At 47.5% G+C, this 25,056-nt stretch overlaps 1 protein-coding gene across 1 annotated transcript in view; it reads right to left on the bottom strand.

Moving 5' to 3' along the window:
• Window positions 1-421: 421 nt before the first annotated feature.
• The window catches only part of PLCXD3 (phosphatidylinositol specific phospholipase C X domain containing 3), a 47,602-nt gene continuing 22,967 nt past the window's right edge, over window positions 422-25,056 (bottom strand). The window contains exons 2-3 of the mRNA XM_075262354.1: window positions 15,587-16,295; window positions 422-1,325 (exon numbers count right to left, since the gene is read on the bottom strand). Of these exons, the coding sequence (XP_075118455.1) occupies window positions 1,172-1,325; window positions 15,587-16,295 (863 nt within the window). The 3' untranslated portion in view covers window positions 422-1,171. The remainder of the gene's footprint in view (window positions 1,326-15,586; window positions 16,296-25,056) is intronic.

The following is a 25,056-nucleotide window of genomic DNA, read 5'->3' on the forward strand; positions in this document are numbered from 1 at the left end:
TCCAATTGTTATGAAGACCACGACTTCCACCATGCCGTGTCAACCGTTGGTTTCCATTGCATGATGGGAGTTATGCCATACTTGTCAATTCAGAATGTCCAGGAGGGTGACCCCTCGGACTCCAAGAAGAGCGGATGAGTGTCCTGGGCTACTTGGGGACAAAGAAGTGGGCACAAAAGGGGGCGTTCCTCCACCCATAGGGAGTGTAGCCCATCATATGGGTGTGGCCTCACTTGCCCGATCAAATGTTGGCAAATATGTGTACACTTTTGCAACCAGTTGAAGATCACTGTCTTAGGACACCTAGAAACTACTGGAGAGAACCTTGTGGGTGTATACAGAGTCCCTTGGACTTATCCGAAGTACCACGTGACCCCCTACAGCACTTGTGATTGGATAAGAAGCTGAATAATTTGGGGGTAAGGGTGTAAGTATCATGAGGTCCAGGTGCCGTACATACAAGGTCTTTACTATTTTACCATCCTTCCTAACCACAAATTTTTCACTGCACGTCACATAAAATGCACCTCGGGGGCGGGCTTATGCAAATAGGACCCAAGGTATGTGCTTGCGGCCACTCCTGCGAGGATCTAGATCCAGAAATGTCCAGCAGATGTTTGGATGTAAGATGTCACTTTCATTTACAAAAAAAAAAAAGGAGCAAAACCACTGAGGCTCTAAAAACATTATCAAAAAATTGCAAGATTCTACGTGACGACGAGCAAAAAGTCCAAAAACTGTAACTCATTTATACTTTGGTTTAAAAGATAAAATCCAAAAGATAACAAATAGAAGAGCGCCATCTACTCTCTGATGTTATTAAAGGGGTTGTGCAGGATGAGACAACTATGGCTGCTCTCTTCCAGAAACAGTGCCACCTCTGACCACAGGCTGCACCTGGTATTGCAACTCAGTTTTATTGAAGAGAATGAGGCTGAGGCGTAATACCACATACAACCCGCGGAGAGGTGTGGCTAATTCTGGACAACCCCTTTAATGTTTTCCTTTTACAAGATGGGGAAGTATACTGCCCCCCCAATGAACCTCTGGATATCGGACCCAAGAAACACGGAAAATTAGTAGGAAGAGTTCTGTGTGGTACAATAAAACATCGCTAAGACAATTACACTGCAGCATTTCATGTGTTTGGAGGAGGTTTCCGGCACTTGTATCAAGTGGTGTTATCCTCTTCATCCAGCAGGTAGTTTAGCCGGATGACCGTGCTGATAAAGTCTCCTAATTCTACAAAATCTGCCGTTACGATATTGATCCCGCTTTCGCCCGGCTTCTGCGTCCGCACCCACTGCATCATGGAGGGGAGAGCGCTGCAGAGGAGACAAAAACAACAAAAACATCAAAAACAGGAGAACACACTGATTCCTAATACATCAATGGGATCCGATTTATTATTAGCACGCTGGACAGTGCAGCCGGCTCCAGGCTTGTTGGGGACTGTCTTGTGCAAGACTTTTGCCGGTTCCCCCTGTTTCCTCTTTACTACTCATATAAAGTACCATACACTGCACAAATGTTATACAGCACAGGAGCACGCAAAGTTAATACCGCAACATAGTGCACTGATAATACTGCCATACAGTGACCAAGTGACAGCTTCATACATAATGTGAAGAATACATAATAGAAGAATGCAACGTATTCGGCCACATCAGACGTGAGGCCTCTGGTCCAGGCCAGGGTAGACAATCCTCTTCCCAGTCTGAGGCTATACAGCAATACCTATCACATGACCCGTCACTGTATCACGTTGCACATTTTTCAGTGGATGGGCTCCATTGCCATCATGAGGTGACCACAAATAATAGGCTGAGGTCAACCACATTCATTTACATTAGTTGCAGCTGGGTACTTGGTAAGTTTTGCATCCAGTTACTTATAAAATACCGCCAGGGGTCGCCATATTAATACTTTTTTACATATCAGATTTATGACTCTGTAAGTCTCTGATTTCTCTATATATCTTTATAAATACTGAAGCCTCATTTTCCTGATACAGAGCTCCAAATCTCCTGCATAGACAATGACTTACACAATAAAATTCTGTCTGCCTGCAAGCACCACTAGGGGGAGCTCAAAAGCTTATTGCAGACTATGTTACAATAGAGCACAATGGATAAACAGTCTTCAGTATGCTCCTGAGCTCCTCCTAGTGGTGATTTTCGGTAGAGCAAATTTTATCCTATCTATGTAGGGGATTTGGAGCTTTGTATCGGAAATATATAGTAAGAAATTAATAAAACTTTAATCCGTACTGATTTTTGTTGGGTCGTGGTACATACTGACACAGTATATATATATATATATATATATATATATATATATATATATATATATATTTCAGTGACTACATACATATACTATATATTGATATATTATATTGAATACATATGGTATACTATATACTGCTGTACACTATACATCTATATCTCCTGTAGATACATATATCACAACCACCTATATATGACACGGCACTATGGATGACACGGCTGTGCCGGTATCTGGAGACCCAATCCTCTAATCCTCCACACTACGCAGCGCTGGAACCAACAGAGGATTTTCCGGCCAATTCTGGAAGTATAAAATCCTGCGGAGAATGGAATTACTGGAGCCGAATCCTCCGAGCCCCACGAGAGCGCCGCCAAATACATTCAGCCCAACGTCTCATCGTCCTCCTCTCTACACGAGACGCCTCGCTGATCTGCGCTGCTCTTGATTGAAAATATTACGGCCAAAAAAAATAAATCTGAATAAAATAACAAAACTAAGATTTCACGCTGCGCATCTGTAATATGGAGGCTGCTCAGTCATCGCACATCTCATCTCCCCGGGACCTGAACGCCTAGATGGAGACAGAAGTGGCGGCTTGTATCAGTATACACGGAGCAGGGTGTGTATACTTTGGCAACTCAAAAGGTGAATTCTGCAAAGTGCAGGTGCGAGTCTATGGTAATCCCATATGGGAAACGATGTCAGTGCATTGGAGATGGGGGAGGGGGGGTTGTCTGACTGATACAAAGAATCAAGGGGCAGAACTAGGATTACAGCTTTGAACTCTAAGGGTCTAAGGGTCACTCTCAGTCTTCAGTCCTAAATCTTGGTCAAGTCCTGGCTATTAGATGCATCCTGAAACTATATTGCAAAGGCTGCTCCGCCACCTAGTGGTGCACAGTAATATAGCATTTCTTAAAGATACACCTTATGCATGGTTCAAGACCTACAAGTGGAAGACTGAAGAAAAAGTAATTATATCTAGGCTTAAAGGGGATGTCTAGGTTAATAAGGGGGCCGGGGCTTCAGAATTCTCATCTCTTGGCCAGACTTTAGACTTTTCTTTCTCTGGAATACCTGCCCTGTATTACTCAGATAACCCACTGATGTACATGGACATTGTGTAGCAGGGTTATGACACCTGGGACCGGGAGTAGATGGGAGATATGAATTGTGCTGCTGCAGTAGATGGTAGTGGAGGTGTAATGCTGCAGTACATGGTAATGGGGTTGTGTGCCGCAGTAGATAGTAGTAGGGAGATGTACTGCGGAAGATGATATTGGGGTGTGATACTGCAGTAGATGGTAGAGGAGGTATGATGCAGGTGTAGATGGTAATGGCGAATTCCGTGCTGTAGTAGATGGTAATGGTGGATTTCCTGCTGCAGTAGATGGTAATGGTGGATTTCCTGCTGCAGTAGATGGTAGTGGGGGTGTTGCTGCAGTAGATGATAGTGGGGGTGTTGCTGCAGTAGATGGTATTGGGGGTCTTGCTGCAGTAGATAGTAGTGGGGTGCTGCTGCAGTAGATGGTAGTGGGGGTGTTGCTGCAGTAGATGGTAGTGGTGGTGCTGCTGCAGTAGATAGTAGTGGGGGTGTTGCTGCAGTAGATGGTAGTGGGGGTGCTGCTGCAGTAGATAGTAGTGGGGGTGTTGCTGCAGTAGATAGTAGTGGGGGTGTTGCTGCAGTAGATGGTAGTGGGGGTGTTGCTGCAGTAGATAGTAGTTGGAGTGTTGCTGCAGTAGATGATAGTGGGGGTGCTGCTGCAGTAGATGGTAGTGGGGGTGTTGCTGCAGTAGATGGTAGTGGGGGTGTTGCTGCAGTAGATAGTAGTTGGAGTGTTGCTGCAGTAGATGATAGTGGGGGTGCTGCTGCAGTAGATGGTAGTGGGGGTGCTGCTGCAGTAGATAGTAGATGATAGTGGGGGTGTTGCTGCAGTAGATAGTAGTGGGGGTGCTGCTGCAGTAGATGGTAGTGGGGGTGCTGCTGCAGTAGATGGTAGTGGGGGTGTTGCTGCAGTAGATAGTAGTGGGGGTGTTGCTGCAGTAGATGGTAGTGGGGGTGTTGCTGCAGTAGATAGTAGTTGGAGTGTTGCTGCAGTAGATGATAGTGGGGGTGCTGCTGCAGTAGATGGTAGTGGGGGTGTTGCTGCAGTAGATGGTAGTGGGGGTGTTGCTGCAGTAGATAGTAGTTGGAGTGTTGCTGCAGTAGATGATAGTGGGGGTGCTGCTGCAGTAGATGGTAGTGGGGGTGCTGCTGCAGTAGATAGTAGATGATAGTGGGGGTGTTGCTGCAGTAGATAGTAGTGGGGGTGCTGCTGCAGTAGATGGTAGTGGGGGTGCTGCTGCAGTAGATGGTAGTGGGGGTGTTGCTGCAGTAGATGGTAGTGGGGGTCTTGCTGCAGTAGATGGTATTGGGGGTGTTGCTGCAGTAGATGGTAGTGGGGGTGTTGCTGCAGTAGATGATAGTGGGGGTGTTGTTGCAGTAGATGATAGTGGGGGTGCTGCTGCAGTAGATGGTAGTGGGGGTCTTGCTGCAGTAGATGGTATTGGGGGTGTTGCTGCAGTAGATGATAGTGGGGGTGTTGTTGCAGTAGATGATAGTGGGGGTCTTGCTGCAGTAGATGGTATTGGGGGTGCTGCTGCAGTAGATGGTATTGGGGGTGTTGCTGCAGTAGATGGTAGTGGGGGTGTTGCTGCAGTAGATGATAGTGGGGGTGTTGTTGCAGTAGATGATAGTGGGGGTCTTGCTGCAGTAGATGGTATTGGGGGTGCTGCTGCAGTAGATGGTAGTGGGGGTGTTGTTGCAGTAGATGATAGTGGGGGTATTGCTGCAGTAGATGGTAGTGGGGGTATTGCTGCAGTAGATGGTAGTGGGGGTGTTGCTGCAGTAGATAATAGTTGGGGTGTGGCTGCAGTAGATGGTAGTGGGGATGTTGCTGCAGTAGATAATAGTTGGGGATGTTGCTGCAGTAGATAGTAGTGGGGGTCTTGCTGCAGTAGATGGTAGTGGGGGTCTTGCTGCAGTAGATGGTAGTGGGGGTCTTGCTGCAGTAGATGGTATTGGGGGTATTGCTGCAGTAGATAGTAGTTGGAGTGTTGCTGCAGTAGATAGTAGTGGGGGTGTTGCTGCAGTAGATGGTAGTGGGGGTCTTGCTGCAGTAGATGATAGTGGGGGTGTTGCTGCAGTAGATGATAGTGGGGGTGTTGCTGCAGTAGATGGTAGTGGGGGTGTTGCTGCAGTAGATGGTATTGGGGGTGTTGCTGCAGTAGATGGTAGTGGGGGTGTTGCTGCAGTAGATAGTAGTGAAGGTGCTGCTGCAGTAGATGGTAGTGGGGATGTTGCTGCAGTAGATGGTATTGGGGATGTTGCTGCAGTAGATGGTAGTGGGGGTGTTGCTGCAGTAGATGGTAGTGGGGGTGTTGCTGCAGTAGATGGTATTGGGGGTGTTGCTGCAGTAGATGGTAGTGGGGGTGTTGCTGCAGTAGATAGTAGTGAAGGTGCTGCTGCAGTAGATGGTAGTGGGGATGTTGCTGCAGTAGATGGTAGTGGCGGTGTTGCTGCAGTAGATGGTAGTGGGGATGTTGCTGCAGTAGATGGTATTGGGGATGTTGCTGCAGTAGATGGTAGTGGGGGTGTTGTTGCAGTAGATGGTAGTGGGGGTGTTGCTGCAGTAGATGGTAGTGGGGATGTTGCTGCAGTAGATGGTAGTGGGGGTGTTGCTGCAGTAGATGGTAGTGGGGATGTTGCTGCAGTAGATGGTATTGGGGATGTTGCTGCAGTAGATGGTAGTGGGGGTGTTGTTGCAGTAGATGGTAGTGGGGGTGTTGTTGCAGTAGATGGTAGTGGGGGTGTTGCTGCAGTCTATGGGCATGGAGGGGCCACTGCAGGAGATGCGAGTCTGGGGGATGTGTTACTGTAGCAGAGGATATCTGTGCTGCTACAAAGGGAAGTTGAGGTTCAATAAGAATAACACAGGGTCTGTCTCCAAGACTGATTCATCAGCGGGCTTAGTTAACATGGGTCACATTCCTAACAGTGCATTAGGACCCTATAATTTCAGATTACTTCTGATCACAGGGGGCGCCATTGTACGCTCACTGACATCTGACCCTTCGCTCTATACCATATTCACAGTTAATGAAAGGAAAAAGTCTAAAATCTAAAAGAAATAATAAGGAAAGTTAATTATAAGCCTGAAATGTCAGAAACAACATGTGCAGCGATCCCGGGGACTCTGGCTGCTCCTACTGTCGGTGAATTTATAATTATTTATAATTTATAATTATTACAGGAGCCGCCGCGGGCTGAGACGATTCCACTCGGCCATTACTGACTAATGCAGGGTGCCAGAAATCCGCAACAAAGAGATTGTCTGGGGCCAGCGCTGGGGATTACTTAAAGTAACAGGCTATGTTTACTGTTCACCTGGAGAGCCCGAGTATTCAGGAGTCTGGCATCTATATTTATAGTTATATGGCTGCCACCCAGCTTTCTCAGGTACGGATAGCAATAAGAAACAGTGGAATTAGGATTGGTACCACTAGAGCTCCTACTCTGGGCTGCTGCTATACTGCCGGCCCCTTTGTTACCTCCAGGGCAGATTTCACCACATGGTACACAAAATTGTGTTACTATATTGTGCTCTCCAGGCTAGTGCCAGAGATGGGTGTGGAGAGAATGAGCTGCTGCAGGAGGTGGGAGTGTGGAGGATGTGCTGGTGCAGGAGGTGAGAGTGTGGAGGATACGCTGCTGCAGGAGGTGAGAGTGTGGAGGATACGCTGCTGCAGGAGGTGAGAGTGTGGAGGATGTGCTGCTGCAGGAGGTGGGAGTGTGGAGGATACGCTGCTGCAGGAGGTGAGAGTGTAGAGAATGTGCTGCTGCAGGAGGTGAGAGTGTAGCGAATGTGCTGCTGCAGGAGGTGAGAGTGTGGAGGATGTGCTGCTGCAGGAGGGGGGAGTGTGGAGGATATGCTGCTGCAGGAAATGGGTTTAGAGAGGGTGTGCTGCTGAAGAAGGTGGGTGTGTGGAGATTGCACTACTGCAAAAGGTAAAAGTGGGGAGGATGTGCTGCTGCAGGAGGAGGTTGTGAAGAAAATGTGCTGCTGCAGAAGGCGGAAGTGTGCAGGATTTACAGCTGTAGTCGGTGGGTAGGTATTTGCAGAATATCCTACTGTAGGAGGTGGAACGGACTTGTTACTTCAAGAGGTGGGGATGTGGAGGATATGCTGCTGCAAGAGATGGGTATGTGGAAGATGTGCTGGTGCAGAAGGTGAAAGTGTGCAGGATACGCAGCTGCAGGGAGGGGGAGAGTGGAGGATATGCAGCTGCAGAGAAGGGGAGTGTGGAGGATATGCAGCTGTAGGGAGGGGGAGTGTGGAGGATATGCGGCTGTAGGGAGGGGGAGTGTGGAGGATATGCGGCTGTAGGGAGGGGGAGTGTGGAGGATATGCAGCTGTAGGGAGGGGGAGTGTGGAGGATATGCAGCTGCAGAGAAGGGGAGTGTGGAGGATATGCAGCTGTAGGGAGGGGGAGTGTGGAGGATATGCAGCTGCAGAATGTGGAAGTGTACAAAATTTGTTGCTGCAGGAGGCGGGTGTGTAGAGGGTGTGCTGCTGCAGGAGGCGGGTGTGTGGAGGGTGTGCTGCTGCAGGAGGCGGGTGTGTGGAGATTGTGCTGCTGCAGGAGGCGGGTGTGTAGAGGGTGTGCTGCTGCAGGAGGCGGGTGTGTGGAGATTGTGCTGCTGCAGGAGGCGGGTGTGTGGAGATTGTGTTGCTGCAGGAGGCGGGTGTGTGGAGATTGTGCTGCTGCAGGAGGCGGGTGTGTGGAGGGTGTGCTGCTGCAGGAGGCGGGTGTGTGGAGATTGTGCTGCTGCAGGAGGCGGGTGTGTGGAGGGTGTGCTGCTGCAGGAGGCGGGTGTGTGGAGGGTGTGCTGCTGCAGGAGGCGGGTGTGTGGAGGGTGTGCTGCTGCAGGAGGTTTCAGTGAGGATATTGGTGTTGCAGGAGGTGTTTGTGTGGAGGAGGTGCTGTGTAGTCTTTGTAGTCTGTTACTATGGATATAGAGGGTAATATCCCTTTTGCACTGGAGTTACTAAAGCAAAGTCATGGGAAATGATTTGCAACCAAAGGTTTTATTTACATGTTATGTAACAAGACATTATTTTAAATCTCCTTAAGACTTCTCACTGTATTTACCCCAGTCTGCCATAACTACGTAGACAAACATGGCGCTCGGGCCAAAAGTCCCATCTACGACCCTGTGCTTGACCTTGGAAAAAGTGGGCCGGAGCGGTGCCCGATGCGTCAGTGACAAGAAATCTCATTTTTGTATATTCTGCATTCTCCTCAATAGTTTCCAAAAATTCCCCAGAAAAGAGGCGTGGCTTAGAAGAGTCGTAAAATTTTACCAAATTTTTTTGGCTGCAAAATATCGGAGCAAATTAATATTGTTCTAAAGATTTGGGTATAGAGTGAAGTGAATTCTGTAACAATGTATCATTCCGCCTGCGCCGTGTTGAAACATTTGTCACAATTTGCCCCATTTTCCCAGTTCAATAAGGTTGAAGAGACTCGCCCCCTCCCCTCCATTGTCACCAGGCTCACGCGATCCTTCTCCTCGCCAGCCACGGATGAATTTTTTTACGATCTGAGCAATTTCTCAGCAAAATTACCTTCCATTTAGTAATAAAAATCTTCCGTCAGTTGACACAGTAGCCGGCGGGGCGCAGCGCCCACATGCCGAGCGTCCCGAGCTACCAAGTAACAGCCGCCGTCTCCCTAATGACTTCTTCTCGTCCATAGATAAGTCACCCAAGCACATAAAGCGTGCGCTGCATGTAGACGAGGCCTCGCACTGACCCTGCTAAAAATACCCCGTTATCCGGAAGACCGGTGCTTTCTTTTTAAATTAACTCCGCCAAGACAGGTCAGGAGAGAAGAGCCCCTCCGGTAGCCGCGCGGCCAGTCAGGACGATGAGAGAGGTAATCAGACAAAGGTAATTGTGCGGACGTGCAACACATACAGAATCGCCGCGGAGAGTCCGTACAACAGGCCGAAAAATAATTGTTCATCAGTCACATAATTCATCTCCCCCGTTCAGACGTTCGCAATCCCTCTATTAACGGAAGGGCGAAGTCTCCAGACGCTGATGAGTTCAGATTGTGCTTGTCTGATCCCTTCAGCGTCTGGAAGGATGAAGCGGACGGGGTTAATCCAAAGACAGCAATGGAAAATTTTTGAAATTTTGCAATTTTTTTTTTCTTATTTTTAATAGTGAAATGTTTTGGAGCCTCCTGCGGGGTTTAATGGGGAATAAAAATCCAATTTGGGAGAGGGTTTTGCGCACATTGTGTACCGCCGCCGTACCGCTCAGCGGCTCAGTCATTCTCATTACGACGCGCCGCTGATTAGCAGTCAAGGCAGAGAGGAGAAGCCGGAGCCGAATGTTGTCACATGACGGCCAAAGGGTTTATAGACTGGGACTGGCGGAATGGAATCAGAGAAATCGCAGGCGAAAATGGGGGAAAAAAATCGGAAGATTTACAGAAAAAAAATATAGTTAAAAACTGTAAAAAATTTCCAAAAAATGTAATAAAATATCTACACATAGCACAGACAAGTGGTCCAGCCGATGGTGTGTAAAAATCAGGTCTGTATATTCTGTATATTATTATTGTTTTCTAGCAGGTTCACCCCCTAGTACTTAAGGTATTTAGAGATTAAAGAGGTTTTCCAGTTTTATACAAGTGAACCTGAATCTTCATATCATGGAAAGTTCTAGAACATTCTAATAGACTTTGTGTTTCTATTCTTCTCCATGTACAAGATCTCTGCTTGCTGTCAGTGACTGAGAAGACTCTTGTGTCCATTCAGAGGCAGTAACCCTGTACATAGCTAGTCCTGTTCTCAGATGATACATTGTATCCAGTCTAGACAATGCTCTGTGAGCTCAACAGCCTGGACTCCACACTGATACATTGTATCCAGTCTAGACAATGCTCTGTGAGCTCAACAGCCTGGACCCCAGACTGATACATTGTATCCAGTCTAGACAATGCTCTGTGAGCTGAATAGCCTCGACTACACACTGATACATTATATCCAGTCTAGACAATGCTCTGTGAGCTCATCAACCTGGACCCCAGACTGATACATTGTATCTAATCTAGACAATGCTCTGTGAGCTCAACAGTATGGACTCCAGACTGATATATTATATCCAGTCTAGACAATGCTCTGTGAGCTCAACAGCCTGGACTCCACACTGATACATTGTATCCAGTCTAGACAATGCTCTGTGAGCTCAACAGCCTGGACTCCACACTGATACATGTATCCAGTCTAGACAATGCTCTGTGAGCTCAACAGCCTGGACTCCACACTGATACATTGTATCCAGTCTAGACAATGCTCTGTGAGCTCAACAGCCTGGACTCCACACTGATACATTGTATCCAGTCTAGACAATGCTCTGTGAGCTCAACAGCCTGGACTCCACATTGATACATTGTATCCAGTCTAGACAATGCTCTGTGAGCTCAACAGCCTGGACTCCACATTGATACATTGTATCCAGTCTAGACAATGCTCTGTGAGCTCAACAGCCTGGACTCCACACTGATACATTGTATCCAGTCTAGATAATGCTCTGTGAGCTCAACAGCCTGGACTCCACACTGATACATTGTATCCAGTCTAGACAATGCTATGTGAGCTCAACAGCCTGGACCCCACACTGATACATTGTATCCAGTCTAGAAAATGCTCTGTGAGCTCAACAGCCTGGACCCCAGACTGATACATTGTAACAAATTAGCAGAGATATTTGTGCACATGCTGTTGATGTATACAGGCTAGACAATGCTCTGTGAGCTCAACAGCCTGGACTCTACTGATACATTGTATCCAGTCTAGACAATGCTCTGTGAGCTCAACAGCCTGGACCCCAGACTGATACATTGTAACAAATTAGCAGAGAGATTTGTGCACATGCTGTTGATGTAACCAGTCTAGACAATGCTCTGTGAGCTCAACAGCCTGGACTCCACATTGATACATTGTATCCAGTCTAGACAATGCTCTGTGAGCTCAACAGCCTGGACTACACACTGATACATTGTAGCAAACTATCACAGAGGATGGTGTGGCTGCAGTGTTTAGCTCACAGAGCATTGTCTAGACTGGATACCATTCTATTCTTAGCTTTCCCACCTGATCCGATCCCTATATATAGCTGTATGGGTGTATATAGGGTGCACATGTAGGCGTCCATGTCTGTATACAAGCCTCCAGTATACGGTAGACGCCTCCAGGACTTTTTGTCTCTTTGTATTCTCCTTATTTTAGTCGGCAGCCTGTCGAGTCTTTTGTGTATTGACAAATCGCTATTGTGGTGGGGACAAGCGTCAGGGCCGCGAGTTTCCATAGCGTTATTTATAGGGACACCTTGTACCCGCCACGCTCATGGATTTGTTCCTATGTCGCTACACAAAAGGCGACATCTCATGGAGCGATCACTTCGAGGAGTTTATGCCAAGTCAGGAATTGGCAGGAAGAACCCGGAGAGAATAATACGGTATAGCCGTCCGCCATATAAAAGCCGCCACCACCTGAAATACATCATTACGTGTCAGGTGCCTTTAGATGGAAGGCGCGGGGAAGTAGCAGAGAGGAGTTTGTCTATTACCATGTTCCATCCTCCATGATATCGGAGTGTATGGGGCTGTGGGGCTAGTTAGGTGCGGCCACTGACACCTATGGGGGGCATTATAGATATGACCCATATATTAAGGGGGTGGTATCACAAATTGCACTTATCCCCCATTAACAAGGACCAGGAGATGCTCCATGTGATGTACAGACTTGGCTACCAGAAATAACCATCCCCAATCCCATAGAGGTGAATGGACTGCTGCTGGCCGCGCATGCGCACTGGTGTTCAGTCCACACTGAACATTGGGGTCCTCTTCTGATGACTATGGTCCCAATGGTCGGACCTCAATGATCTTCCCCATATCCTTTGTTATTTGGCACAACCCCTTTAATATTAGACATTCCCACCCCCATATTAACACGTCCATTAGAATAATCCAATGACTAATAGTCCGATTTCTAAAGACTCATCTACTCTCTATATAACTGGAGGGGGAGGCTATAAATAGGGTGACTGATGGTAAATCCGGGCGAGCTGACATACGTGCCATGTGCGCTGCGCCAGGCTCAGTCTGTTCCCGGGACGTCGCGGATACATGAAGCCCATTACGGTTCTACATGTGACAGGTATTTACCAAGGATCTGCAGTAAATGAAGGTAATCCCATCTGTCGGCCCCCATTATGTTGTGCTGAGAACGTTCCGTTAATCGGGTGTTTTGCGCGGTGACAGCTCGGCTGCAAATATCATCGTGTCTGTTGTCAGCAAAATTCTGCTCATGAATTATGGAATTCTACAGAATAAAAAGAGAAAAACTCCTGCTCCGTCCCTGCGCCTGCTATAGCGCCGGTTTATTTTTCACCTGCCGCCTGTGTCGAGTCGCTTTTGGACGCTTCTCCCTGTTTTCCCTCAGCTGCCATCGCAGAAAATAGATTTTAGCCGCTGTACAAACAAATTAAAACCCGCGCGGCGTGAAATCCGTACGATGGTGCCAAATAGCGAATTAGCGGATAGTAATAATCCACGGAGACGGGCGAAAACATAAATAACATTCCCTGCGCACGTACGTGGGCCAGACGGAAAGGGGAACGATAACCTTCCAAGGTCAAGGGATCAGACAACGCACCGTCCTGTGCAAAAGTTTTAGGTAGGTGTGGGGTACAATGCTGCACTATAACAATGATTCCAGAAATAGAAGGGTTAATAGGTTATTGTTGTCAATGAACAAAAGGGAAATGTAAATCCCATCAATATTTGGTTTGACCTTTGGTCCCCGAAGATATAGCCCTGATCTCATCATCATCCAGTCTGTCTTGGAGGACATGAAGAGAGAGACGGATTGGAGCAAGCAACACCCACAGGAGATCTGTGCTAACGAAAACTGTCTGCAGGTCCCGAGAAGAACTGATGCTTATTTGTTTCTCCTTGGGCAATGTCAAGGATTAAACAACAGACACCCGAAGGACCTCATTACAGTCCTCACTGCTTAAGACGTTCTGATCCTACAACGGACCTGAAGAACAGATCAAGCAATTCAGAGGAGAACGTAAACCGCAAGTTTTACATTCAAAAGCATTCTTACTTTGCAGCATTGTGCCTAAAAGTTTTGCACAGTTCTGTGTGTACGGAGATACCTTCCATTTTAGGTAAATGCCACCTTATGTATAGACAGTATGGAGTCCATAGGTGTCCAGTGTGACAACTCCATACTGAATGGGGCAATACAAGTAAGTTGGAATTGGAATGGAATGGAAAGAATCCGGCTCTCGTTACATCGGAGAAAAACCCTCCTGCGACGACTGTAGAATTTTATTATGATCCCAAAATTAGGGATCTCACCTTATTGTCTACGAACTTTTCAATGGTAAGTGACCTTTAAAGGGATTCTACCATTAAAGCAACTTTTTTTCTAATTACCACGTCGGAATAGCCTTAAGAAAAGCTATTCGTCTCCTACCTTCAGATGTGGTCTCCGTCGCGCCGTTCCTTAGAAATACCGGTACTTACCGGTATGCTAATGAGGTCTCGGAAGCAATGGGGGCGTCCTTCTTCTTCATCTGCTTCCTCCCCTTGTCTGTCGTCTTCTTTTTTCGTCATGTCTGACACCTGCGCAGTCGGCTGCAATTGCGCGCATGCGCAGTACGCTCCTCACATCTTCGCTGAACAGAGTGTACTGCGCATGCTCAGTAAGGTCCGTACAGCCCTCCGACGCGCGAGTGAAATCATCCAGGCGTCGGAGGGCTGTACGGACCTTACTGAGCATGTGCAGTACACTCTGTTCGGCGAAGATGTGAGGAGCGTACTGCGCATGCGTGCAATTGCAGCCAACTGCGCAGGCTTCAGACATGATGAAGAAAGAAGACGACAGACAAGGGGAGGAGGCATTGCTGCCGAGACCTCATTAGCATACCGGTAAGTACCGGTATTTCTAAGGATCGGTGCGACGGAGACCACATCTAAAGGTAGGAGACGAATAGCCTTTCTTAAGGCTATTCCGACGTGGTAATTAGAAAAAAAAGTTGCTTTAATGGTAGAATCCTTTTAAGGAAAGGGAAAATGTTTGGCAGAACAAGACGACAGACACAGAAATCGATCATAATGACTTCACAGCAATGGCTTATTTGATAGTATCAGGCCTTACAAGCCAACTATGTCCTATCCAATAGGAATGATGCCTTATAAGCGTCGCTTCCAATCAGAATTGCTACACCATACCTGTTCCTTGCCTTAACTATATAAAGCATGCATTCATAATATCCTAACCTAGACACAAGTGCTTTGATTCCCACAACACTGTGCACAGAAATAGACAACAGATGACGGACAACACCATGTGCAGAGAAAGGGGGAGCTGTGTAAAATTGGACAACAGTCAGAATTGCAAAACTAACGTATCATTTTTATGGTCTGTGCTCTTCACACCATAGCGTTTGACAGGGCTGAGAGTGTACGTGGCAGTCATGGGCGAGGATGGAGGGATTGGGGTCTGGAAAGCACAGCTTTTATGGTGGAATGAGAGCAATGGTGACGTCCTCGTTGCACCAAACAGCTCATTAGCATATCATAAAAAAAGCCTGGCCATGTAGAAGCAGAAAAAACACATTTTATTAACGTCAGGCCTGACTATCTGACTTTTCTTATGGTTCAGTTGCCCTTAAAGGGTTACTACAAACTTTGCCAATAGTACAAGAAAATCTATCTTATCGGTGAAAAATGCTTCTTTCTCCAATTATCGGCCTTGTGTTCTGACTCTGAAATCTTCACAGAATCCATTTTGAGAGAGTGTCCTCTCAAGATAGATCCGATTACAGCTGCCCATAGAAGTCTATGGAGAGGGGAGTGGGAGGAGCTGCAGCAATAGTAAGTTTTCAGTCTCCCCCCATCAGTATGGCTCAGCATTTTTCTATACTGTCCCATATGCTGAGTTGCAATACCAAATAAAGCCACTATACAATGCATGGCACTGTGCTTAGTAAGTAGTGAAGAGGCCACGTAAATTAATGCTACAGTCTCAGGAAAACTCCTTTAAGGAGCAGGATCTCCTCCTTGTGCTGTTTATGGTAGTCTACACTCCCCGGCTCAGGGAGAACTGATATTGTAGATAGGGCCTGCAGAGGGGAAAATAATATGAACATTATAGACTTTCTCTTACCGTTCTGTGATGGTTTCTCTCAGCCCGCTGGTGACCCCTTTGACCACAGTACTAGCTTTTGGCGTTAATACCACTTGAGATATAAAAAATGAGCCTTTCTTCCTGCGTTCGGTAATGGAGGACTGTAGGAACTGAATTAATTTTTCTGTGTCTGTCGTATTGGCCCAAGGAGCTGGCATCATCTGCCCGGGCCAGAGGAAAGGAACCTCGAGAGCGACGGGACTGTGGTAGAACACCAAGATCTGGTAATTCCGTTCCCAAAGGTACTGGAGACTTACTTCCTGGGCAAAGATGGCCGGGCAAGTCTTGTTCCCAAATATGTCCTTGAGCATTTGCACCAGCATTTCGTGATGGGATTTTTGCATGCCATAAAAATGGTTGAAGTCCAAAAACACCACCTCCTTCTTGTGGTCGCACAGGTAGGAGTTGATCTCCTCAAGACCTTCGTTGACTTTGGCACTAAATAATCCATGAGCGAAGTACAACTCATTATCGGGGTCTCTGGGTTTTGTTGAAATCCGAAGATCGAAATACCTTATGCCGGACTCCATCTGGCTCGTGAAGTTCATGGTCTGAGTGGCCAACCATTTCCTCATGAGTTTTTTGGCAACCGTTCCAAAAACGGAGACAAAGTTCTGGACAGTTTCCGGTTGTTCTGGTCCAACGGGAGAAGCTTCGTCGATGTAGAAGCTGAAGGAGTCGTGTGAGCCTGGAATACAAGGAATTCTGAAATCAGTACGGTTAACGGAAGCCATGACACTATGGCGCAACAATGTTTTTGAAGAACCTGACAAACCCCACTGGCTTCGAGTGAACCATGATGGGTTTGTCTGGATTCTGTCGCGGTTATTTGGAATTCTTTAAATAGTCTACCACCAAAAATTCTTCACGGTTAGGGAAACGGGGCAAGGAACCTGATGGCCAAGAAGCCATCCTACAAGATCGAGCTCTTCTCGGACACAATAGGGAAAATACATCATGTGGAGTCTAGTTCTAGGGTGCCGAATATTGGCACATCTGCCCCAGCACTCCATACGCCCATGTTCCCGTTTATGCCCCCTCTTACCTTTGCAGCAGCCTCCTGACACTAGTGACTACATCCACGTTTTCCATGTCACTTTTACCCAACAATCCCCCACGAAGCGTTTTTCCATTTCTCATCCCCAGCCTCCAACTTCCCCCCGACTCCGTTCTCCTCTGCAGTAAAAAGTTGCACTTTTTTGTCAACAACAATAAATTACAAGATTTCTACTTTTTTTTGTAAGTCTTCATTGTCAGTCTGGAGTTCTGGCTCGGCTTTTCAGCGCATCCGTTATCTCCAGCCTGACTAATGATCTGTCAGTGCGCGGAGAACAACAGCGATCCCAAGTCGGTGATCAGCGGCGGTGACAGTGACATCCCCACCTCCACCTGCCGCAGCAAATGTAAAGGGGCGACCTGCTGGGGCGACAATTACTCGGCACTGGTAAGTATCTCCATATGCGTTACAATGGGCGATCATTAGAGGGAAGGTGACAGGCGTCAACAGGGTAATGTGCGACTGTCAGATCTACAAGCCTTGTCTTCGCGGCCTCCTGATTATACCTTTCTCATCCCATTGTTTTCGGTGAGAACGGTTTATGGCGCGTACACAAAAACATCACATGTAAGGGAAGGTGTCGCAATCTCAATGAAAGTGTTCCAAAGCATCGGAAGAATGAGGAACTTTTCAAAAACAGTGTTTAAAAAAAATCCTGCCTCGTTGTGTATACGAGTCCTAGACAGACTCCGGTGTCGTCATGGTTCGAGACAGACTCCGGTGTCATCATGGTTGGAGACAGACTCCGGTGTCATCATGGTTGTAGACAGACTCCGGTGTCATCATGGTTGTAGACAGACTCCGGTGTCATCATGGTTGGAGACAGACTCCGGTGTCATCATGGTTGGAGACAGACTCCGGTGTCATCATGGTTGTAGACTACAAACTGCACGTAGTCACACTCTGCAGATGACTTACTGTTCTGATTTCCACTCCGATCTAGATGATCCTGCACTACCTAAGTTTGTACCTAAAACCTTGCATATATATGATGATGACTCTATCTGCCCCCTTTGAAGAAAGTGTTCAGGGTGTAAATCTTGCAAAAATTTTGCAAAAATTCTGACCTGCAATAAAAAACTGTGACTTTTTCATGGTTTGTAGACCAGTTTTCAAGTGCACGAGCCGTGATAAGTCATCTTCCTGGTATTTTTTATATGCTCTAGAGCCAGTAAAACAGGGACTGATGGAAGAGATGACTACAGGATCAGACTACACCAATGAAAGGGGTTCCCAGATTTCACTGCGGATATGTGTCATGTGGGCGGAGTTTCTAGTAGGTTTAATGCTATGCTTTATCTCACCATCCAGGTTATATCTATGTAGTGAAGTGCGCAGCCTCCAGTACTGTGATAGTAATCCTCAGCAGCGCCGCACGTCTGACAATCCAAGAGCCCAGTTATTTAGAGGATAAAGAAAAAGCGACCCTTACTGCATGAAAGCCATATCGTGCTCCGAGCCCAACACTTCTAAATGATATCAGCAAAATCCTGCTTATTACTGTCTATTCCTATCTCACCCTGCAGGAGCTGACAGATCTCTGACAGAGCAAGAAGACTATTGTTCTCATCATCAGAACGAGGGAGCGGTGGATAGTAAGAGGAACTAGAACAGAAATAGCAACCAGGTCTGCAAGAGGCTCAAGGAGCGAGTGCGCGAGAGAGGAAGAACATGGAGGGGAAGACGACGGTGATCTGGGGGAGACGCTGAAATATAGGGGCAGGGAGAGGAAGGGGATGAAGGGAAGGAAAGGGAGAGGACGGGGACAAAGGGAAGAGAAGATAAGTGTGATAACTGGAGGAGAAGGGAAGAGAGAAGACGAGGTGAGAAATAAAAGGGAAGGAGGTGAAAAGGGGAAGAAAATGGAGGAGAGAAAGACAAGAAAAAGGAAGGGAGACAAATGAAAAGAGATGAAGGGGAAGCAAAAGGAAGAGTAGGAAGGGAAAGAGAATGGAGAGGGAGCGGAAGTAACCAGGGAAGGAGGGAAGGAAGGAAAGGAAGGAAGGAAGGAAGGAAGCAGAGGGAGGAAGGAAGGCAGGAAGGAAGGAAGGAGGGAAGGAAGGAAGGAAGGAAGGAAGGAGGGAAGGAAGGAAGAACGGAAGGAAGGAGAGGGAGGAAGGAAGGAAGGAAGGAGGGAAGGAAGGAAGGAGGGAGGGAAGGAAGGAAAAAAGGAAGGAAGGAAAGAGGGAAGGAAGGAAGGAAGGAAGGAAGGAAGGAGGGAAGGAAGGAAGAACAGAAGGAAGGAGGGAGGAAGGAAGGAAGGAAGGAAGGAAGGAGGGATGGAGGGAAGGAAGGAAGGAGGGAAGGAAGGAAGAACGGAAGGAAGGAGGAAGGAAGGAAGGAAGGAGGGATGGAGGGAAGGAAGGAAGGAAGGAAGGAAGGAGAGGAAGGAAGGAAGGAAGGAAGGAAGGAGGGAGGGAAGGAAGGAAGGAGGGAGGAAGGAAGGAAGGAAGGAAGGAAGCAGAGGGAGGAGAGGAAGGAAGGAAGGAAAGAAGGAAGGAAAGAAGGAAGGAAGGAGGAGAGGGAGGAAGGAAGGAGGGAGGGAAGGAAGGAAGGAAGGAAGGAGGGAGGGAAGGAAGGAGAAGGAGGAAGGAAGGAAGGAAGGAGGAAGGAAGGAAGGAAGGAAGGAAGGAAGGAGGGAGGAAGGAAGGAGGGATGGAAGGAAGGAAGGAGGGAGGTAAGTGAGTAAGGAAGGAAGGAAAGAAGGAAGGGAGGAAGTCAGGAAGGAAGGGAGGAAGGAAGGAAGGAAGGAAGGAAGGGAGGAAGGAAGGAAGGAAGGAAGGAAGGAAGGAAGGGAGGAAGGAAGGAGGGAGGAAGGAAGGAGGGATGGAAGGAAGGAAGGAGGGAGGTAAGGGAGTAAGGAAGGAAGGAAGGAAAGAAGGAAGGGAGGAAGTCAGGAAGGAAGGAAGGAAGGGAGGAAGGAAGGAAGGAAGGGAGGGAGGAAGGAAGGAGGGAGGGAGGAAGGAAGGAGGGAGGGAAGGAAGGAATGAGAGGAAGGAAGGAAGGAGGGAAGGAAGGAAGGAGGGAGGTAAGGGAGGGAGGGAGGGAGGAAGGAAGGAAGGGAGGGAGGGAGGGAGGAAGGGAGGAAGTCAGGAAGGGAGGAAGGAATGAAGGAAGGGAGGAAGGAAGGAAGGAAGGAAGGAAGAAGGGAGGGAGGGAGGGAGGGAGGAAGGAGGGAGGGAGGAAGGAAGGAAGGAGGAAGGAAGGAAGGAAAGAGAGGGGGGATAAAAGAAGGGGGGAAGAAAAAGAAGAAGAAAGAAAAAGGATAGAGTGAAAGAAGAAAGGGGAAGGAGGGAAGAAAGGAGAGAAACCAAAAGGAATACAGAGGAAGGGGGGGAAAGGAGAGGAAAAGATGGTGATGTAAAAGGAAGAGAGGAAGGGAGAGGAAAAGGAAGTAAAAAGAAAGGAGAAGAAGAAGGGAAGTGAATGAAATGAAATGTAAAGGAAGGGGGAAGTGACGGTAAGTCAGAGGAGGATGGAATTAGAGGAAAGAGAAGGGAGAACAAAAGGAAAGAAAGAAGAAGGATAAACAAAGAAAGGAAGAGTGGAAGAAGAAAGAAAAAATGTGGGAAAAGCAAAAGAAATGGAGATGGCGGAGAGATAAGGAAAAAGGAGGGAGAAGGGAGGAAAAAACCAGAGGGATTGGTAACAGAGGAAGAAGAAAATGGATGGAGAAATAAAATGAAGGAACAAGTAGGGACAGAAGCAAAGGGAAGGAAAAGGTAGGAAGGGAAAGAGAGGGAAGGGGTGGAGAAGCGAAAGGGGCAGATAGAATAGGAAGAAGGAAAAAGAGAAGAGATGGAACAGGGGGGGAGAAGGGAAGAAGGTGAATGGAAAAGTGAAGGAAGAAAGAAAAGGGACAGATGAGTGGAGAGGGGAAGGGAAGAAGTAAGGAAGAGGGTGAAGAGCTAAAGAAGAGGAAGAAGAAGAAAGTATGAAGATGAAAGAGAACTAAATCCCCAGGAAGAGAAAACATTGGAAGGAGAGACGTGATATTATGTCCACCATCTTGTTCTAGTGATCGTGGGAGGGGGGAGGCAGCAGTCAGATCTCTACACGTCTTCTACAGAAAACCTCTTACAAAGCTTTACATTGAGTTAGGAGCATGGCTGCAGACATGGCCGCTCGGAGGACACGGCTCCTGTAATTAACTTACTTGCCTCATTCTGCAGATTTGATCTTTCATTATAAGAGCCAGAAGTTGATGGAGTTTTCGTCCTCTCTGTAGAGCTCTATCTAATGTGTAACCAGAGCCTGGGACATGGCAGAGTGTGGTCTGGATGACGGCCATCTGCGCTCCCCAGGTAGGTAGTCGTAACCAAAATCAATGCCCCATCAATACAATGCAGAGCTATGAGAACACAGTGTGGGCGCTGATCCGGAGGGGTGAAGGTCCTGCAGTGAGGAGCAAAGCGCTGATCCAACTGACTTATCCATCAGGTTTCTATCATACTAGTATCTGACTGTAAGAATAGCCGTATACCTCAAAAAAAGCCGGAACTATTAGCAAAAATGCGGTGTATACTATTATCGGTATCGCCATGCGTAAGGTTTACCTGCAGTCCCATGTAAATGTCCAGTTATATGACACTGAGTCGTACCAGAGGTCATACCCAGCTCTGCTACCTCACCGAAAACTTCACCCTCACTGGTTAAACTCGATGGAGTTGGGATTTGCTTACACAGCGCGGTCGTCGATCTCGTATTGTGCGATTTGTCACTGTCACTAGACGTGTATCCCCCTCCCCTCCGCTGTATATTAGTTGTACATAAGGCCTGTCAATGTTCTGGATGTTACTGTCCATCTAATGAAATAAAACATGAGACGTAATTGAATTATCCCAAACCTTCTGCTTGTCGTCTACATAATGTTCTCCTCTCCGCAGCTCCTAAGGGACGGGGAGAGAGCGAAAACTTAATGTTCGGAAATCTATGGAACAAGAAGTAACTGTATAGAATAGTATAGGAGAGGAATGAGAGAATTGGGCCGGAACGCTGAAGGATAATTTGTAATTTTAATTATATCAGACACAATTCTTTATACCGTATGGGCCGGGGCTCACGTCCTTATGTGTCGTGACGCAGGCTCCTGCTCAGGTGACGTCCCGTACATCATTGAAGATGGCTGACATCTGCGGGGAATGCGCTGGAGCCAGGGGGAGGTAAGTAACAGTGTTTTTTATGTTGGTATCCCCCACATGGGTCTCCAAATATTATACTCTGGTGTCAGAACCCCCCCCCCCCCCCCCCCAGAGTATAATAACTCTTTATGGGTGGTTCACTTTGAGGCATAATACTGTGTGCAGGGGCCACTATGGGGGATAATACTGTGTGCAAGGGTCACTATGGGGCATAATACTGTGTGCAGGGGCCACTATGGGGGATAATACGTGTGCAAGGGTCACTATGGGGGATAATACTGTGTGCAGGGGCCACTATGGGGCATAATACTGTGTGCAAGGGTCACTATGGGGCATAATACTGTGTGCAGGGGCCACTATGGGGGATAATACTGTGTGCAGGGGCCACTATGGGACATAATACTGTGTGCAGGGGCCACTATGGGACATAATACTGTGTGCAGGGGCCACTATGGGGCATAATACTGTGTGCAGGGGCCACTATGGGGGATAATACTGTGTGCAGGGGCCACTATGGGGGATAATACTGTGTGCAGGGGCCACTATGGGGCATAATACTGTGTGCAGGGGCCACTATGGGGACATAATACTGTGTGCAGGGGCCACTATGGGGGATAATACTGTGTGCAGGGGTCACAATGGGACATAATACTGTGTACAGGGACCACTATGGGGACATAATACTGTGTGCAGGGGACACTATGGGGCATAATACTGTGTGCAGGGGCCACTATGGGGATAATACTGTGTGCAGGGGACACTATGGGGGATAATACTGTGTGCAGGGGACACTATGGGGGATAATACTGTGTGCAGGGGCCACTATGGGGGATAATACTGTGTGCAGGGGCTACTATGGGACATAATACTGTGTGCAGGGGCCACTATGGGGTATAATACTGTGTGCAGGGGCTACTATGGGACATAATACTGTGTACAGGGGCCACTATGGGACATAATACTGTGTGCAGGGGACACTATGGGACATAATACTGTGTGCAGGGGCCACTATGGGACATAATACTGTGTGCAGGGGCCACTATGGGACATAATACTGTGTGCAGGGGCCACTATGGGACATAATACTGTGTGCAGGGGCCACTATGGGGCATAATACTGTGTGCAGGGGCCACTATGGGACATAATACTGTGTGCAGGGGCCACTATGGGACATAATACTGTGTGCAGGGGCCACTATGGGGCATAATACTGTGTGCAGGGGCCACTATGGAACATAATACTGTGTGCAGGGGCCACTATGGGACATAATACTGTGTGCAGGGGTCGGTCACTATGGGGACATAATACTGTGCAGGGGCCACTATAGGACATAATACTGTGTGCAGGGGCCACTATGGGGCATAATACTGTGTGCAGGGGCCACTATGGGGGATAATACTGTGTGCAGGGGTCACTATGGGACATAATATTGTGTGCAGGGGCCACTATGGGGGATAATACTGTGTGCAGGGGTCACTATGGGGGATAATACTGTGTGCAGGGGCTACTATGCGACATAATACTGTGTGCAGGGGCCACTATGGGACATAATACTGTGTGAAGGGGCCACTGTGGGGCATAATACTGTGTGCAGGGGCCACTATGGGACATAATACTGTGTGCAGGGGCCACTATGGGGCATAATACTGTGTGCAGGGGCCACTATGGGGACATAATACTGTGTGCAGGGGGCACTATGGAGGATAATACTGTGTGCAGGGGCCACTATGGGACATAATACTGTGTGCAGGGGACACTATGGGACATAATACTGTGTGCAGGGGCCACTATGGGACATAATACTGTGTGCAAGGGCCACTATGGGGCATAATACTGTGTGAAGGGGCCACTATGGGGCTAATACTGTATGCAGGGGCCACTATGGGACATAATACTGTGTGCAGAGGCCACTATGGGGCATAATACTGTGTGCAGGGGCCACTATGGGGGATAATACTGTGTGCAGGGGCCACTATGGGACATAATACTGTGTGTAGGGGCCACTATGGGACATAATACTGTGTGAAGGGGCCACTGTGGGGCATAATACTGTGTGCAGGGGCCACTATGGGACATAATACTGTGTGCAGGGGCCACTATGGGACATAATACTGTGTGCAGGGGACACTATGGGACATAATACTGTGTGAAGGGGCCACTGTGGGGCATACTACAGACCTGACTATAATATTGTACTATTGTATTATACGGTACTTCTGTTACCGTAAAGAACCCTCATCCTATGAAGACCTGATATAAAAGGCTCAGGTGTATGGAAGGACAAACTGGTTCAGATAGAACCGGAATCAACACAATTTTCCCAAAAGTTTTAGGTTCTTTACCCATGAACTGGAAGTGATATTATTACTATATACTCTACGATCTCTTCAGGCTGAGAGTATAGTAGGTGGAGGTGTGAAAAGATAACAAATATTTATACTCACCTTCTGTCATCTCTTTTGGGACTCCCAGTGGGTCCTCTGCTGACCTACTGGGTGACATCGTGTGCCCCAGGCCCAATCACACACTTTATCGAGCTGAAGAGTGACTTACTGACTGCTTTATTATAAATTTATGTGCTCCCTTCTGGAGCACTGACCTCTTCTCTGTTCCTCTGAAGAACACAATGTTTCCTGTATACAACAGGAGTCAAATTCCTTGTAGGTCTATGGAAGTCAGACCAAGGATCTAACAGAGGAGCAGGTCAATGCTCCAGAGGAGAGCACCTAACTTAAAACTAAAGCTTTCCCTAAGCTATTCAATAGAATTATACCCTATGCAGGCTCAATTTCAAAGAGAGGGAGTAGAAAAAAGTTTACTTGAATGCTTCTTAAATTTCTTTACAGCCAAATATTTAGTAGAAATAACACTTGGGAAGTCGTTGCCCGAAACGTCAAAACTTAGAGAATTATAATTTGGAAAATCCAGCTGGCTCTCGAATGCTTTCAGCTAGAAGTAGCGCTCAATCATAGTTACTAGAAGCCTATAATAAGTGGCGTACATGTCACCACCCACACACTCTGCCAGACTCTAAATACTGTATTTAAACCCAAATATTCAGAAAAGGGGAGAAGCCGAGTCACAAGAAGATAACTTATATTGTAAATAGGAAAATAATGATAAAAACAACTAAAAGCTGCAATGATATTTTCTGTTCAGCCCATAAACAACAGGGTTTTACAGTTCTAAGGGTGTGCGTAGGCGAAACGAGCTGCGGAAGGGTTACGGTTCTCACCAGAGAAGTGGATCTT

The sequence above is a fragment of the Leptodactylus fuscus genome, chromosome 1 (assembly GCF_031893055.1).
Source record: "Leptodactylus fuscus isolate aLepFus1 chromosome 1, aLepFus1.hap2, whole genome shotgun sequence".
Taxonomy (NCBI): domain Eukaryota; kingdom Metazoa; phylum Chordata; class Amphibia; order Anura; family Leptodactylidae; genus Leptodactylus; species Leptodactylus fuscus.